Source organism: Cynocephalus volans, chromosome 8 (assembly GCF_027409185.1).
Source record: "Cynocephalus volans isolate mCynVol1 chromosome 8, mCynVol1.pri, whole genome shotgun sequence".
In the NCBI taxonomy this organism is placed as follows: Eukaryota; Metazoa; Chordata; class Mammalia; order Dermoptera; family Cynocephalidae; genus Cynocephalus; species Cynocephalus volans.
Window position 1 is genome coordinate 35630176 of NC_084467.1, and position 16508 is coordinate 35646683.

The 16508-nt window shown below is 48.9% G+C and overlaps 2 protein-coding genes across 6 annotated transcripts in view; both read left to right on the plus strand.

Annotated features, from left to right (window-relative positions):
- The window catches only part of KDM4A (lysine demethylase 4A), a 44452-nt gene extending 30601 nt beyond the window's left edge, over positions 1–13851 (plus strand). For all 4 annotated transcript variants that reach the window (XM_063104143.1, XM_063104144.1, XM_063104142.1 and 1 more), the window contains 10 exons: positions 330–511; positions 1931–2135; positions 2572–2648; positions 3348–3403; positions 5084–5192; positions 5521–5706; positions 8757–8927; positions 12235–12354; positions 12639–12731; positions 12863–13851. In XM_063104143.1, the coding sequence (XP_062960213.1) occupies positions 330–511; positions 1931–2135; positions 2572–2648; positions 3348–3403; positions 5084–5192; positions 5521–5706; positions 8757–8927; positions 12235–12354; positions 12639–12731; positions 12863–13003 (1340 nt within the window). In that variant the 3' untranslated portion in view covers positions 13004–13851. The remainder of the gene's footprint in view (positions 1–329; positions 512–1930; positions 2136–2571; positions 2649–3347; positions 3404–5083; positions 5193–5520; positions 5707–8756; positions 8928–12234; positions 12355–12638; positions 12732–12862) is intronic.
- Positions 13852–16106: 2255 nt separating this feature from the next.
- Positions 16107–16508, plus strand: part of ST3GAL3 (ST3 beta-galactoside alpha-2,3-sialyltransferase 3) — a 193504-nt gene continuing 193102 nt past the window's right edge. For both annotated transcript variants that reach the window (XM_063104146.1, XM_063104147.1), the window contains exon 1: positions 16107–16253. The gene's annotated coding sequence lies outside the window, so the exon portion shown is untranslated. The remainder of the gene's footprint in view (positions 16254–16508) is intronic.

Genomic DNA, 16508 nt, shown 5'->3' on the forward strand with positions numbered 1-16508 from the left:
ACATGGTTTCTGGCAATATGGTGCTTCACTCTGCTGCTCTTAGGTTGAATGTGGCAGTTGTTCAGGTAGAGCAGAGCTCTGGGGCCAGAGAAAGAGTGGGGACCATGAGTCAGTCTGGCCAGAGAAAGGAGTGCAGGCAAGACTCCCCATAGCATCATCCAGGCATTGAAGGGGTCTGCTGACAATCAGTTCCATCCCTTGCCACCGTATGACTCTTGGGTTTAGTCTAAACCTTGGACCAGCAGTCCTGGCTGAGTTCATCTGCTCTCCAGGTAGAGCCACAAGTATGCAGGGTTGGTACTGACTCATGTTTCTCTTTCATACACTAGAGACCTCTGAACAGCTGACCCCTGAGGAGGAGCCTGAGGAGACAGAAACCTGGGCCAAGCCTCTGAGCCAACTGTGGCAGAACCGACCCCCAAATTTTGAGGCTGAAAAGGAATTCAATGAGAGTATGGCCCAGCAGGCCCCTCACTGCGCCGTCTGTATGATCTTCCAGACTTACCATCAGGTAAGCCTGTTCCATCCCCTCTGTGTGTACCCAGGACCAGCAGTCAGAGCGAAGCTAGATTTAATTGTGGGTGCATAGCTGATCACTGGTTGTCTTGGGAAAGGCTTTTTTTTTCTAGCATTCTTTGCCCCATCCGTGTATTGGTCAGGCAGATAACCCAGCAATGTGGGTTTTCACTTGAGGCTACTTTGGAGATGAGCTGAGGATGTGGTTTAGGCCCTCTTTGCACATGCACTCTCCACAGACTTCACTGTTTGCAAAGCAGTCTCTTTTTTTTATCATCATTCTAGTTGGTGGTTATTCCTGCCAGGTAGTTTGTAGTTCTGGTGAGTTATCATGGAGGACTACAATCTAAACTTCAGATGAAAAGCAGGTCCTCTAATGTTGTCTTCCTCTTTCCTTTCCTGTTGCCACTGTGGGTGCTCCCAGTAGCCAGAAGGTTCTTGGGAGGGGAGAAACAAAGGGCCTGACTGGGGGAGGGGAGTGGTGAAGCCCCTGGTCACTGAGCTCAGTTCTGCTCCTCCCACCCTGGGGTGTTGTGGATTCCACCATCATGGATCTCTTTGAGTCCAGATCTAGGAGGCCAGAAAGGCATTCATAGCAGCAGGTTCCAGGAGACCAGCTCAGTTTCAGCTGGGACCTGCACAGGGTGGCAGGTAGGTAAGCAATTCTCCTATGGTGGTTAATGTAGCATAGCTGCCACTGAGCCATTGCCTGTGAGGGAAGTGAATGGCCTGGTTCTTAGTGTCAGCAGATCTAGTGAGGGTTAGAGTTTCACAAATAGCATAGGCTCAGAGGGTGACATGTTCCTGCACCCCATCCTTGGAATGAGGGTGATGGTGTCATCCAGTGGCAGGGCCAGCAGGTGTTCACAATCAGTATAGTTTCTCAAGGGAAGTATGTGGACGTAATGTTCTTCCTGGAGGGGCCCCCAAGCCAGGAATCACAGGTGGGGCTCCAGCCACGTGACAGTGCTGCAGCTCAGGTGACCTGCTGACATGGACAGCCAGAGGCAACCAGTGCTGGTTCATTAGAAGCACGTGCTCTGAGTGCTCTCCCTGGGTGGGGCCACATGTGGTGTAGCACATAGGGGAGCCTACAGCAGCATCCTAGCTGCTTAGCATCTCAGTGCATTTTATTACCGCTTGGTTTGGGAAGATTGAAATCCCAGTTGCCTCTTACCTCGCTCCCTTTTCTCAGTTGCCCCCTAGGGGCCTTTGTTTGATGCTGCAATGAGAAATTGAATTTGAGTCGTTAGAGGTAACTTCAATTAATAGCTCCAGGATAATGGCTGTGCACCTGGGAGCGATAGCCATGGTCATATCAGTAAGAGAACCAGCTTTCTGCTGATGGAGCAGGTGGGGAGCTAAGAGCACAGGCATGTGCTCACTGAGGTGTGCACTTGTTCTTTCCTCTTAGGTTGAGTTTGGAGGCCTTAATCAGAACTGTGGAAATGGTCCAGATTTATCTGTCCAGAAGCAGAGGACCAAGCCATTGATTCCAGAAATGTGCTTCACCTCGACTGGCTGCAGCACGGACATCAACCTTTCTACTCCCTACCTTGAGGAGGATGGCACCAGCATTCTAGTTTCCTGCAAGAAGTGCAGTGTCCGGGTCCATGCCAGTGAGTGCCTCTCACCTTTCTCTGCGTCCTGTCCCAGGAGCATGGGCCTGCACACTGGAAGTCCCTGCCACCTGTCGATCCCCCAGTTCCCTCATGCAAAGGTTGCTTGTGCGTTGCTGATTGATTGAGTCTCACTGGACTCCAAGGGTCCATTCTTGCCTTAGTCAACTCTGTCCTGTCCCCTTGGCTCTGGATACCAGTTGGGGATTAGTTCCTGCTGCTCAGTAGGTGTTTATACCAGTGAGTCTGCAGTTCTTGACTTATTGAGACTTTGGGCTGCATTGTTTGGTTGAGCCCCGAGGATTCTGACTAGAATTCAGGGGGTTTTGTAAGATTTTGTTGGAGCATTGGAAGGTGGTATATGGAAAAGAATTGCAAGACTACATTCTGACTGTCTCCTCTGGGTTTAATTTACTCATCTTGATGTCCCTGTTAGGTTGCTATGGAGTCCCCCCTGAAAAGGCTTCTGAAGACTGGATGTGTTCTCGGTGTTCAGCCAATGCCCTGGAGGAGGTGAGTACGCCCACACTCTTACTGTTTTCCCCTGAGGCTTGGAGTACATTCAGGGCCAGACTGTTTCATGTTGGACTTTATATCCCCAGAAATCTGCCTAGGGCCAGGTACACAGTGATGTCAGAGAGTAAGTTTTATGAGGATAAATCCTATGACATTGAGAGTGTTTGCTGCCTACTGTGGCTGGCATGAATGGAGTCTGGAAGCTGTGTTTTCTCCTTGTGTGAAGACCACTCTGACATGGTTATGGTTCCTGAGGAGGAACCATAACCCTCTTTGAAGAATTTAGCCATTGGGTTGTAGACTCAGGATGGGGCTCAGATGGTTCATTTTGTAGCTTTCTCCTCATTGTCCCCTAGAACCTGGCAGTTCCCCATATAGGAAGCAGTCAGAGCCTTGTAGTCCCATCAGTTTGAATACAGTATCTTTTTTTGACTTTGCTTACAGTTATTATTAACAGTAATGATGAAGAAGATTGTGTTAAGTCGAGTGAATACTTGGTACACATTAGCCTCAGGTGGCCTCTCCATCTTCCTACAGAGGAGTCCTGATTACAGGGGCTGCATAGGTGAAGCCCCACATGCTATGATGCTGTTTTCTTATGTTGAGGTTAGAGTTGCCCAAAGGAAGTTGCGGGGAGAATAGATTGGATGTTAATGACTTGAGGTAACCACTTTCCTCCCTCTCCCTTCTTGGCAGGACTGCTGTTTATGCTCATTACGAGGAGGGGCCCTGCAGAGAGCAAATGATGACAGGTGAGTTTTCTGATCAGTCGGAGAACGCACAGGCTCGGTTCTGAAGCAGCGTGCAGCAGCATTGCAAGGGCAGTGGCTGTTCTCCTGAATGACCTATGAGGATTTGGGAAGCACATCATGTGTCCCTGAAATAGCATCTCCAAGGCTAATTTTAAACATAGGATGCCAAGGGGAGCCAAATACTCCCAGACCTTGCCAACTCCAATTTTCCCTCTGAGGCAGAGATGTAAGTAACATCTTTCTTTTGGAGGAGCAAAGAGTGGCCTCACAAGAGTATGAAGACCCCATAAAGGTGATGCAGGGACTTTGTGGGCTGAGAGCAAGGACATTTACCCTGTTAAAGCTGGAGCTGGTGTGCAGAGTGGCCACGGCCAGGGTCTAGAGAGCAACTTTTCATACAGCAAACTCTCCCTGGCTCAGACCTGCTGTTTGGAATGAGGGTGAGTGTCCTCCAGGAGGACAGTGGGACATTGAGAAGAGCTCAGCCAGGCCCACCCACTACTGAATCAAATCTACAGAAGTTTCTGGGCTTCTCTGCTGTCAGTCAGCTCATTTCCACAGAGCTGGATCTTTGTGCTCAGTCTCATGTTTAGTTGTTCAGAGGTAGCAGCATAGGATAAATGAGGTTTTTGCCCTGGAGAGCTCGCTGTCTGGGGGATAGCACACACAGGTGAGTGGGCACTAGCAGTGAGTAGCCTGCTTCCAAGCGAGCTCATGTGGGAACTTGAAGCATACATGCTGTCCAGCCTCCCGCCTCTCGGGAAGCCCCGCTTGCTGTTCCAGATAGAGGACTCTTCTTGCTGCTTCCACTCCTTTCAAGGCACTTGCTGCCATTGCTTGAGGTCATGGTGTTCCTCACAATTGTGGGACAGTGCCGGTAACGTTTTCTTTATTTGGGGTGGAAAGAGCCCTGCTTGAGCCTCTCACCTTTACCTTTTAATCCCTATTCTGTCCTCCAAGCTACACAAAACAAATCTGTTCGCGCTCCCACACAGTAGCCTTGCCGGCGCTGCAGACAGCTTCCACGCAGCCTCAGCCTTGTCTGTGGTAGGTTTTCACATGGCCTCATTTTAAGTGCTTTCACCATTTTTGTTGTTCTCATCCTGGCTCATGTTGGGTTTCCCAGAAATGCCCAGCACCAATTCTCTCATTCTCTAAGGGTATCTGTCGAACAGACCTCTCAGAGTATGTGGGGCTTGGGCCAGACCTTAAAGAGTAAGTCTGCTATGGATAAAGGGAGCAGAAGGGAGAGGTCATTTCAGCCTAGGGGAGAGCTGTGGTTACTGGCAGATTGGGGCACAGTTGGGTATGTTTTCAGGAAGCACATAGGTCCTGTGGTGAAAGAGGTCTGTGTCAAGCTCTCTAATTTACTCTCACTCCCTGAAACCTGCCACACTCAATTAGCTGGGGCTCTGCTCATTTTGCAACAGACTGAATGAGTGAGAGTGTAAGAAGTGTGGCCCTGTGCTAAGCCTGGGCAGTGTTGGGGGGAGCTGTTTCCACACACTCAGTATGGCAACACTTCTGGCTCCCACCTTCCTGGGTCCCAGGTACCTGCTGGTGGAGGTCAGTGGTCACACTGGGTAAGGGAGGATACACTGTGTGCAGGCCCACATTAGAGGAAAAGATCACAGGGCCTTGGACCCAGGGCTGACTGAGGTAGCCTTTGCCTTTTGGCAGGTGGGTCCACGTTTCATGTGCTGTGGCAATTTTGGAAGCAAGGTTTGTCAACATTGCAGAAAGAAGTCCGGTGGATGTGAGCAAAATCCCCCTGCCCCGCTTCAAACTGGTAAGGAAGAAGAGTTGGGTGTGTGGACTCTACACAGTTACCCTACTGAAGGGTCTCTGGGTGCATGAGAACAAAGCATCTCTGCTTGGCCAGTAGCCACTTTTACCCTCTGGTATTGGTCAGTTTGTCATTCTCACCCTGTTGTTAAATTACTGAATAAGGACACCCATAATGAGACATGAGATGAGAACAGGTTGTGTGTGCCCTCGTGTTTTGGGAAGGGGGTTGGCTCTAGCTCAGTTGGCTGTGTGCATTTGGGAGGGGGGACAATAGAGGAGGCTGTACTATCAGTTCCTGGAATCATTGGCTTTCTTTCCCTGTGTTGCAGAAATGTGTCTTCTGCAAGAAGAGGAGGAAAAGAACCGCCGGCTGCTGCGTGCAGTGTTCTCATGGCCGTTGCCCAACTGCTTTTCATGTGAGCTGTGCCCAGGCTGCCGGAGTGATGATGCAGCCGGACGACTGGCCTTTTGTTGTCTTCATTACCTGCTTCCGGCACAAGATTCCTAATTTGGAGGTGAGGAAGAGTGCCATTCTAGAATTCTCCTGGCAGTTTTCAGGATCATTTTCTCTGCATGCCATCCATTTATTGTGTCCGCAAATATTTCCTCAAGCATTATGCTTTATGGAGAGTGCTAATGAGTGAGGGATTAAGCGATGGCCCCTGTCCATCTCTACTCCCTGCCTTGTACTTTGCAATCCAGTGGCACCAAGCTGCTTGTGGGTGATTTCATTTGATTATCCATTTACTCATTTGCTTCTCCACCCGGATAAACTCCTTTAGGGTCCGTATCTTATTAATCTGGGGGTCCTTATTACTTCACCCAGTGTCAGGGACATAGCAGAAGCTCTGTAAATGTTGAGAATTAGTGGGGAGACCTCCCAACAGTTAAGCATTAACTTCCATACAGTAGAGACTTTTGCAGTTCTCTAAATGGTGAAGCTCAGAGAAAGATACATGCAATGTTAGCTAGAAGAGTTAAGAAAGGATTTGGGTAGAAGGTAGCTTTTCAAGTGGGTCTTAAATGATAAGAAATGATGAGTGGGAGGGCATTCAAGGCTTCAGAAACAGGCTAAGTCTGGAAGAATGAACATACAAGACTGGTCCTGGGAACATGGTGGGGATGATGCTTGAGGTGAGCAGCGCCGAGGATGAATGAAGGCCCTGGATTGCCACTCTTGGGAGTCTGACCTCTCCCCTGGATGAGGAGAACTTTTTTAATATTATAATTTTGAACTGTATTTTCTAACAGTCATTCTACTGTGGTGATTGAGGAGAGGATTCAAGGAATAAGAACTTGAGACAGGGCAACCAGTTGGCTTAGGAGAGAGTGAGGTCTGAAATGAGGACACATTGGCAGAGCTTTGGGGTCACATCTGACCCCAAGATCTTGACAGTGTTTGTTGTTCGCCGTGGGGAGAGGGGATGGAGAGAGAGGGAGGGGAGGAGGAAAGGGTGTGGGAACAGACACTGAAAATGACTCAGGTTACTCCCTTGAGAGATGGAAAGGAGAGATAGGATGATGTTGTTAACTGCAATCAGGAACTGGGGAAGGGATGAAAAAGAGGAAAGGACATGTAGTCTTTTTTTTTTTTTTTAAAGATGACCGGCAAAGGGATCTGAACCCTTAACTTGATGTTGTCAGCACCACGCTCACCCAATGAGCTAACCAGCCATCCCTATATAGGGATCCGAACCTGTCGCCTTGGTGTTGTCAGCACCACACTCTCCCAAGTGAGCCACGGGCCGGCCCCAGGACATGTAGTCTTTGACGTCTCTGGAACATTCCAGTTGAGCAACCAGCAGGCAGCTGGATTAGCCATGAGGGTAAAGACTGGATATTACCAGCATTTAACAGGACAGTTAAATCCAGTTCCCATTAGCAACAGGGCTCTGGAGATGGCCAGTATGAGAAGCAGATAGCAGAGCATGAGCCAGTGAAAATAGTAGAACACCACAGTCTAGTAAGCTAGCAGAGGGAATACGGTGGCCACAGGCTGCAGAGAAGGCAGGTCTGGTTTGGTGATTATTGAGTACTCCACACTGGGTTGTTGTCGGAGGTTAGGTCAGAAGCCGGACTATAGTTGGGGAAGACCCTGCTATCAGTGAGTTACAGTCCCACAGAAGAGATGGTCATACAGGTTTGTCAATAGTGTGGAAATACAGCAGAGGGCCTGTCCCAAAGAGTGAACTTTGCACTCTGCCATTTGGGATCACAGAAAAGTCTTTGTTAGCTGACTAGATTCTCCTTTTTTATAAAGATATTTTATTGCGAATGAGAGGTGGTCAGGGGTATGGTTAGGACCTTAGGAAGTTGAAAAATTATTCTATGTGTATGTGAGACTAGAGGAGTAAAAGCTTGAGGTAGCGTTGAGTCCCAGCCATGGTGGGGAAATGATAGTCTTATTGTGGAACAGGGTAGTGCTTTTGGGATTTTCATCTCCACATGCAGAAGTTGGCAGCTGTAGACTGCTGATGCTGTGAGGAATTTGCAGGTACCGTTGAGAATTTCTTTCACTGATTCGTTCTTCAAATATTTATTGAGCATTTACTACACGCCAGGCATAGTTTTGGGTGCTAGAAATATACCAGTGGACTGGACAAAAATGTCCCTGTCCTTCTGGTGGATATAGCATAGTTGAAAGATATGTAGGAAACTAGAAGATACACAGAACATAAGATGGTGAGAAGTGTGGTGCATAGAAATAAAGCAGGATACGGGGAATGGAAGAGGAGGTACTAAGGAATGGCATTAGTAAGTTGACACTTGGATGTGAGGGAGCAACTGTGCAGATAAGTGAGGAATGGCATGTCAGGAAGAGGGAAAAGCAATGCAGAGACCCTGAGTAAAAACGTGTGGCACACACGTTCAGGGACCAGCAAGGAGGCGGCATGGCTGAGCAGAGCAGAGTGTGTGGGCAGGTTGGGCAGGAGTGGCTGGACATGAGGCTACCATGTTCTTTGTGATCCCATTAACATCAAGGACAAGTTCAGAACAAGAAGGATGAGGTGAGGGCACCAGAGATGGCAATTGCAGGACCCTTGTCATGGGGGCAGTTTGTTGTATGCAGCTGGGGACATCCAGGAAACCTCATTCTTTGTGTCCTAGCCTGAAGGGTAGATAGAGCCAGTGCTGAGATCTGTGGGGAGCACTGCCTGGGGGCCCAGGGCCTCTGGTCACCTATTGAGTCTCCCCTTTGATACTTTGGTTTGTATCTAAGCTGTGTGCATTAGTAGGTGGTGTTTGGTCAGTTCCTCACAACAACAGGGAAGTCACAAGAGTCTGTTCAGGGAGTTTTGGGTAAGATGGTGTGGTGAAACGACCCATTGTGGATTGGGAGCTAGGGAGGAGCTAAATTTATAGAGGAAAATATGGCACCGTTTCTTCCACTGCCCTGGCTGGGATATGAATATCTAAAAAGGCCTGTTTCAGCTCCCATCTCTTCTCTCCCTTTCACTTTCCATTCTAATGCTCTTTCCCTGATAAAGAGGAACTGATTGATCTCGGTCCCCATTTGCCAGGCCTCAAGTCTGTGTGAGTAACTCAAGCCTCTTGTCTTTTCCAGCGTGCCAAGGGGGCCTTGCAGAGCATCACTGCAGGCCAGAAGGTCATTAGCAAGCATAAGAATGGGCGCTTCTACCAGTGTGAGGTGGTCAGGCTCACCACTGAGACCTTCTATGAAGTCAACTTTGATGATGGTTCCTTCAGCGACAATCTTTATCCTGAGGACATAGTGGTAATGTCTGCAAGGAGCTTCTTGGGCAGTTTGGGATGGGGAATATCTCTAGGTCTGGCTGGCAGACTGGTATGGGTCTGCTTGCCTTTTCTAGCCAGGTCCCATGGCTCCATCAGTCGGTCCCCAAACAGAAAGAAGCATCTGTACTGGGCTGTCCTTGCAAAGAAAATTGTGTGCTAGTAAGTACCCTTCTTCCCCTAGAATTTCGTGGGAATCAGTGTTTTCTGCAGTTCTTTGAAACATACCTATGTTTTGGTCTAAACTATCCTTACAGGCATTCTAGTGCAGTATAAGAGCCCTTTGGAATCAAACCAATTTGCCAGTACTAGCTTCATTGTTTAGTAATTGTGTGATTTTAGGAGAATTATCCAACTTGGAATCTGTTTTGGGCTCTTCACAGTTGAGGGCTTTGGGACCAAGTAGAAACTGCTTGAAGACACCCCTGGCCTGCTTATGTTATCAACACCTGAGACACTAAAGAGGCATTGCGTGGACTCAAATCCTAGGTTTCCTGGCTCAGTATTCAGGACTTAGTTCAGGTTTACCCTACCCCCACCCTGCCTTCTCGTGTGGCAGACTAAGCCCCAAGGTAGAGGAATAAAGCCCTTCTTCCTTTAACAAATCAGGTATTTCCCATGTTTATACCACATTAGCAACTTAATTGCTAAAAGCACATTCATTAGTTATAAGGTAGACATGTTATACTAAAGACAGTATTGGTAGTATTCATAGCAGTAAGATAGTTATTATTTATCAAGTTCTTATAGTATGCCAGGTACTATGTTAAGTGCTTTATGTCAAGTTCTCTTTAACTTCTCATACCACCTCTGAGGGGTATTATTTCTAACTTATGGAACAGTAATCTCAGGACTTCCTTTTCTAAAAGTTATTGAGGATCCCATAGAGCTTGTGTTTTTGTGGGTTACAGTCTATGAATATTACTCCAATAGAAATTAAAACTGAGATTAATTTAAAACAATCCATTTTTTAATGAAAAAATCACTCTTTTGGGGTGGGGGGAGTGGCTGGCTGATACAAGGATCTGAACCCTTGGCCTTGGTGTTATAACTCAGTTGGCGCTCTAACCAACTGAGCTAACTGGCCAGCCCCTTGCAAATCTCGTTAATGTGACTTCAATCTGTTGTGATAACATTGTTTTGGTTGAAGTACAGGAAGAAAATTCAGCCTCACACAGATATGTAGTTGGAAAGGGGAGGAGTATTTCAATAGCCTTTCAGGTAATTGTGATTATTATTCTTTGATATCTCATCAAAACTTAATGAGTGGCAGTTTGTTAAAAGTTAGTTGCAATAAAAATGTGAAAGCAGATTAATGAACTTTTCATACTCTGTTGCATTAAAACTCATTGACCCTATCTTGCACTTAAAATGGACTCTTTACCCGTGCAGGACTTTATAACATCATACATTGGTCATTAAGAAAATACTGGTACACTGGGCTATGGAGATCTTCCAAATGTTGTTAAATTTTATTATAAATATCAAAAAATCACATTCTTTAGTATCACTAATCTCGTCAGAAAACTACATTTTTGAAGCTTCAAGCTCAGCAGTGGTACAGCTTTTCTGAAATTGTAATTTTTGCTTGAAAGCTTGAATTTTTTTATTGGCAATAGATACTTTCTCTTGTTTTCCTTGAAATGACAGGCTCACTTCATTCATTTTCATGAAGATAGCTGCCAGATACCCAACTCTGAATAACAATAGTTTGTCAGTCATTTTTTTCAAATAAAACTGGTGTTCCATGAAAAAAGCTGCTAGTGTAGTGCACAACTCAAACAATTACACAGGTGTTTTTTCTCAGGACAGCCATCATACTTCGATATGCAGCCAAAGTGTATTACACATGTACTCAAGGATTAACACTTAACAAAATTAATAATCAAGGGACATTGTTATGTGAACACTGGGTTTTTCTTTTTTTCTCTAAATTGTAATTGCACAGTGGTGAAGAATGCAGTGACAACTATAGAGCCTGGGGCCATTGCCTTGATTTGTGTTCAGGTGCCAGCAGTTGTACCCATCATGGATTTTACACTGTCACTGCAATAGTGTTTTAATATAACTGATTGAATATCCCTTCTCCAAAATGCTTGGGACCACAAATGTTTCCCATTTTGGGTTTTTTCAGATTTTGGAATATTTGCAGATAACTGGTTGAGCATCCCTCATCTGAAAACCCGAAATCTGATATGCCCCAAAGTCCAAAACTTTTTGAGTGCTGACATGATACTTGAAGGAAATGTTCATTGGAGCATTTTGGATTTCAGATTTTCAGATTAGGGATGCTTGACCTGTACTATGAGAACAGTAATGGCCTCACAGGCTCCTTGAAATGTCTCAGGAACTCCTCAGAGGTTTGCGTACCACACTTTGAGATCTACTGTTATAGGAGGTGAAACTGAATTGTAGAGAACTTATGTGACTTATCAAAGATGACGTGTTCAGATAGTTAAAACTTCCACCTCAGGTCGGGGGGGACGTTGGGGGGGTGTATTTCTGTTTAATTGTTAGATTCATACAAAATGTATTTATTCATTACCTACTTAATAAATGAACCAGCAGTACAGTATAGAACAGTTTCCACTCAATAAATGAACTGGCAGGACAGGGTAGAATCTCTTCTAACTTATTGTCATGTGGTGTGATTGGTAAGAGCAGTTGTAAACATCCACATCCTTTTAGACTCACTGCCCCTGCCCCTCTCTGATGTGTACATTTAGGCCATGTCTCTAAGGACCTTCTCCCAGGTTTACCCATCAGACTTCCATTCATCCAACTTGCTCGTACATTGACCTCCCACTATGCTGGGACTATGGTGTAGACACCTTAGGGTACCCCCTTCTGGAAGGAGTAAAAGTTCTAAAGTACTTTGACAAGTCCTGTGGTAGGTGATCACTTCTTTTCTTACCTTTCCTGTTAAGAACAAATTTCTTAAAATACAGTTGATACAGTCTAGCATTTCTTCATGGCAGAGTCCTAGAGAACCCTTAGAGGGACAGTTGAGGGACTGTGTAAAGTACTATTGATTCTGCCACTTGTCTCCAATGTTTGCTAAGTTTACTGAGTTTATTAGCTGCTTTTTTTTGTAACCTAGAAGCAGCAGGGGCAGAGATATGTGGTGGACTTTGACTTAGCAAGCAGGTCTTTATTGCATCTTTCAGCCCAGAGAGAGCTGCCTTGCTTGAAGTATCTGAGCAGGGATTTGTCCTGGTTCATTCTTCCCTGAGTAGATGGCAGTTACCATTGTGCTCAAGTGTCACTCTCCTTCCTTCCTTTTTCTTCAGAGCCAGGACTGTCTCCAGTTGGGTCCTCCTGCTGAAGGGGAAGTGGTCCAAGTGAGATGGACAGACGGCCAAGTCTATGGAGCCAAGTTTGTGGCCTCCCACCCCATCCAGATGTATCAGGTAAACAAAGATTCTGACAGAAAGTGGGGGATACTTGATTAATTCACTGCTTCCTCTTGAGGCCTGAGGTGAGTCTTTGCTCTTAGCAGAACTAATGGGTCAATAACCCTTTCAGAGCTGGGGTCTGTCCTGTGTCCAGTCTCCCAGGTGTGGCTTCAAACATGGTAGTCCTTACTTCAGTGTTCCAAGTCCTTCCTTTGGCTGCAGGAAATTGCCACTGTGTATGGTGGACCAGGGAGATAGTGGAGGATATCCTAGCCAAAAGGCCTCTGTTTCCTTGGTAGGTGGAGTTTGAGGATGGCTCACAACTTGTGGTTAAGAGAGATGATGTGTACACGCTGGATGAAGAGCTTCCCAAGAGAGTCAAGTCTAGACTGGTGAGTATATGTTTTCAGTGTGCCTGTGGTTCCTGTCTGTGGGGGAGGGAATAAGGCAGGGATGCGTACCTTTGTTTTTTTTCTTGGGGTACTTGGCCACAAAGTGATTATTTGGCTTGCCTATTCTGTAGTCAGTAGCCTCAGACATGCGCTTCAATGAGATTTTCACAGAGAAAGAGGTTAAGCAAGAAAAGAAACGGCAACGAATTATCAACTCAAGATACCGGGAAGATTATATCGAGCCTGCACTATACCGGGCCATCATGGAGTAGGTGATTCCAGGGTCCAAGAGATTCCCAGCCATCAAGGGGAGAGCGCTCTGGGGTTCCACAGCACAGCAGACACTTGGAACTCTGAAGTCTCTAAAGTGAAGTTGTAAAAAGAAATGGAATGAAATAATCTACCCCATCATCTTCTCACCTCACCCTCATCACGTTCCTCTGTAGTGAAAGGACAAGCCATTTTTGGACATGTGGCAGCAGCCACTGATCTCCCAGCTGAGGGGCTGAGCACTGGAATGCTGTGGCTGCACTGGCCCCAGTCCATTAAGGGGTCAACTGTGATGGCTGGGCTGTTCCTGGCCTAGAACTTAGCTTCCTAATGATCACCTGCACCAACTAGGCAGGGGTGCTGGTGCTTGCCTCCATCCCCCCTTTTGTATTTATGTGTGTGTGCGTGCGTGCGCGCGTGTGTGTGTGTGGTCCGGACCAGCTTCTACCAGCCCCTGGCCTTTACTTTCTTCCTTGCCTATTATGCAGGGCAAACAAAATGTGAAATTCTGCCCTCATCTGAGCTGAATAAGGGCCCTTGGGGGTTGGCTGGAGATGGGTGTGGCATCTGTCCAGGCCTGGAATGGCCTTAAGAGTGTTGGCAAAGCTGCAGTATTGAGATGCTGAGGAGTCGATGCCACCTCTTTCATGGTGTGTGCCCACAACACTCTAGGCACAGAGCCCCTGTGGCACAGTATTAGAGGGTGTGGGTGGGAAATACCCTGTAGGGGGGGATTTCGATGATGGAGGCAGGCAGAGCCTGGTAGGTGATTCTGTCAACAAAAAATTGCAATCATGCTGGGACTGGGAGGGTTAGGATGAACTGGACCCACTGGAGGCCCACTGGGGGTGGGAGGGAGCTGATTTGGGGGAGGGGGGTGGGACAAGAGGGTAACACAGAAGGGGTTAAACAGGTTTTTTGCTCCTCATGATTACGTTTGCCTGGGCCCAGGAATTGGAGGGCTTTACACCTATATACCCTGTGTATACAAAAATCAGATTTATAATACTTCCCCTTTTTTTGTTACGTATCAACACTATAAACCAAATTATTTTGAAAACTCGTGCATCTCCTTGTCCTTAAGCAATAAAATGTGTTGAGCAGAGGATTGGCTGTGTCTGCCCCAAGGAGCCCAAGTGGCCCAGGGTCAGGCTGGGGGTGTATCTAGAGTCATAGGCTCTGGAGCAGGGCCACACATTTTAAGTATCAGTAAGCCAGGATCTAGAAAGCTGTTCAAGTTTTGTGTTAGGCCAAGCATGGTGGGACATGGGGAGCAGGGACACTTTTAATGAGCACATCTTTGCTTTCCCTGTCTTGGAGAAGGGCAGCAGGAGGTCATAGAGGAAGGACCAGACCACCGGTCCTCTTAATTTAGTTTGATCTCTCACTTCTGCCCCATTTGATGTGTCTTCATTGAGCTGGGCTAAATCCATGCCAGCATCTGTGTTCTATACAAATTGTGGAACCAGTTTGAAAGGAGGGGGGTATGTTTTAGGTGCTTGAAGAGCAAGAGACTCAACCCCTAATGAGATCCAGTGGAGTTCTGAATCTGCTAAGCTGCCTTTAATTGATGAGAAGCTTTGCAGGAGGAAGATCTTTGCATGATGGGTCCCTGAGGTCAAAGTGGACAAGGGTAGGGGAGCGGCAGGGAAGGTGGCAGCGAATAGATGCAGGACTTGGGCACAGCAGAGCTGCTCCAGCTGGCCTTTGGACAAGTAGGCACTCCTTGTGGCATGGCCCTGTCCAGGTGCAGAAGGAGCTTGGTTCAGCTCATCTACTCTCAATGCTGCCTTGTGGCCCTGGGGCTTGAGAGGTGGCCGCTATTTGGTATTGGATTGTGGGGGAGGGGAGGAGCAGCAGGTTTCGCAAAGGCTTTTTTACACACCAACTCCCTCCTTGGTGCCAAGAAAGGGAGGTAGGCTTTTTTGTCCTGCACTCAAGGATTCCCAGGGCATGTAGCCAGGGAGGCTGGGCAGAGCCAAGTATCTTTGGAGAAACACCTCTCCAGCCTCTCCACAGGGTTCCAGACCTCCCTACTTCTCTCACTGACCACACTGTTCTCCATCCTTGCTGAAGGGCCTGCAGGGCTGGGTGCCTGATCTAATCCCAGCAGAGTTCTTACTCAGTGGCAGACCATTTTTCTAGAAACTTTGCACTTTTTATTTTGGTCCGTGTAATATCCCTAAGGAAACCAAAGCTCAAAGAGGTGATAGGACTTTTCCCAAATCACTCGCAACCGGCCTGTCCCAGAGGACTGACCCTAGCCAAAGGCCGCGCCTCCTCGCCCACCAGCCCATTCTTGCCTTAGGCCTCCTCCCAGATGGCTTTTTGCCAGGGCGAACTGCCTTACTTTAGTAAGGTAGGGTTGTTTTGGGGTTGACATCCAAGGATCGCAGCTTAAAGTTCCCCTCCCTTCCAAGGAATTAAGTTTAAATTGTACCGAGGAGAATAATGCTGCGGGAATAAGGGAGTCGGGTAGGAGAGAGCTGGGACCTCCGGAGGCGCAAAGGGTAGGGGTGGGGTGACCGTGTGCCGGGACTAAAAATTTTCTGAGAGGCTCTGAATTTAGTAATACACAACAGCAGCCCAGACCTCTGCCCCCTCACCCCAAGGGACTGGCCAGGGCCCAAGGAGGTCCAAAGCCTGGGGCCCCCAGAAGCAGACCGGCGGCGCTCGGCGTGGAAGACCGTGCCCACCCTTCACTCTCGGACACTTGCACGGGCGGAGAAACAGGCTCTGGAGGTGCGGGTTCCTCAGAGCGGGCTTGGGAGGACAGCGCGCCTCTGGGCCGTGAAGCCGGGGGGAGAGGACTCCAGGCGGCCGGACGTGCCCCGGAGAGTTCGAGGAGAGGGCCCTGCGCTCACCGGCAGGTCGCAACTAGGCAGGCCGCACCCCCCGCAGCCCGGTCCCCGCGGAGGCGCGGTGGGCGGGCCGGGAACCTCCCGGGCTCCTGCGCCCATTGGGAAACTCTGGCCCGCGCCCGCCCACTCCCGCAGCGCAGCTCCGTATTGGCCAGCCCGGCGCCCCGCCCGGCTCCCGCGCGCCCATTGGCCGCGGATGCCCGACCCGGGTCGCGGCCGCGCGCTCCGCCCGCCGCTGCGTCCCCACTATGGCGGCGCCCATGCAGCCCACCGCGTCGTGGGCGCCCGCCGGGGTTCCCCGCGGCTGTCGCCGCCGCCTGCGCAGCCGCTTCCGCCTTCCCGCCCCGCGCCGGGCCGGGCGCCGCCTCTCCCTGCCTCCCTCTCTGCTGCGGTAAGGGCCTGCCCTGTGCGTTTCGGGGCGTGACAGCCGCCTGCAGCTAACGGGAGCTGCGCCGCCCCGCCCCGGGGCCCTCGCCGGACGTGGGACCTGGGCTGGGCAGGACGCGGAGCCCGTGCGCTCGAGCCGGGGAGGGAAGGGTCGGTGCAGGGCCCAGCGGCCCCTCGGGCTGCGAGCTCGGCCCCTTGGTGACCTCGCCTGGGTGGGGGCTGCCAGCTCTGGGGGAAAGGCCGGCCGGATGCGGGCCGA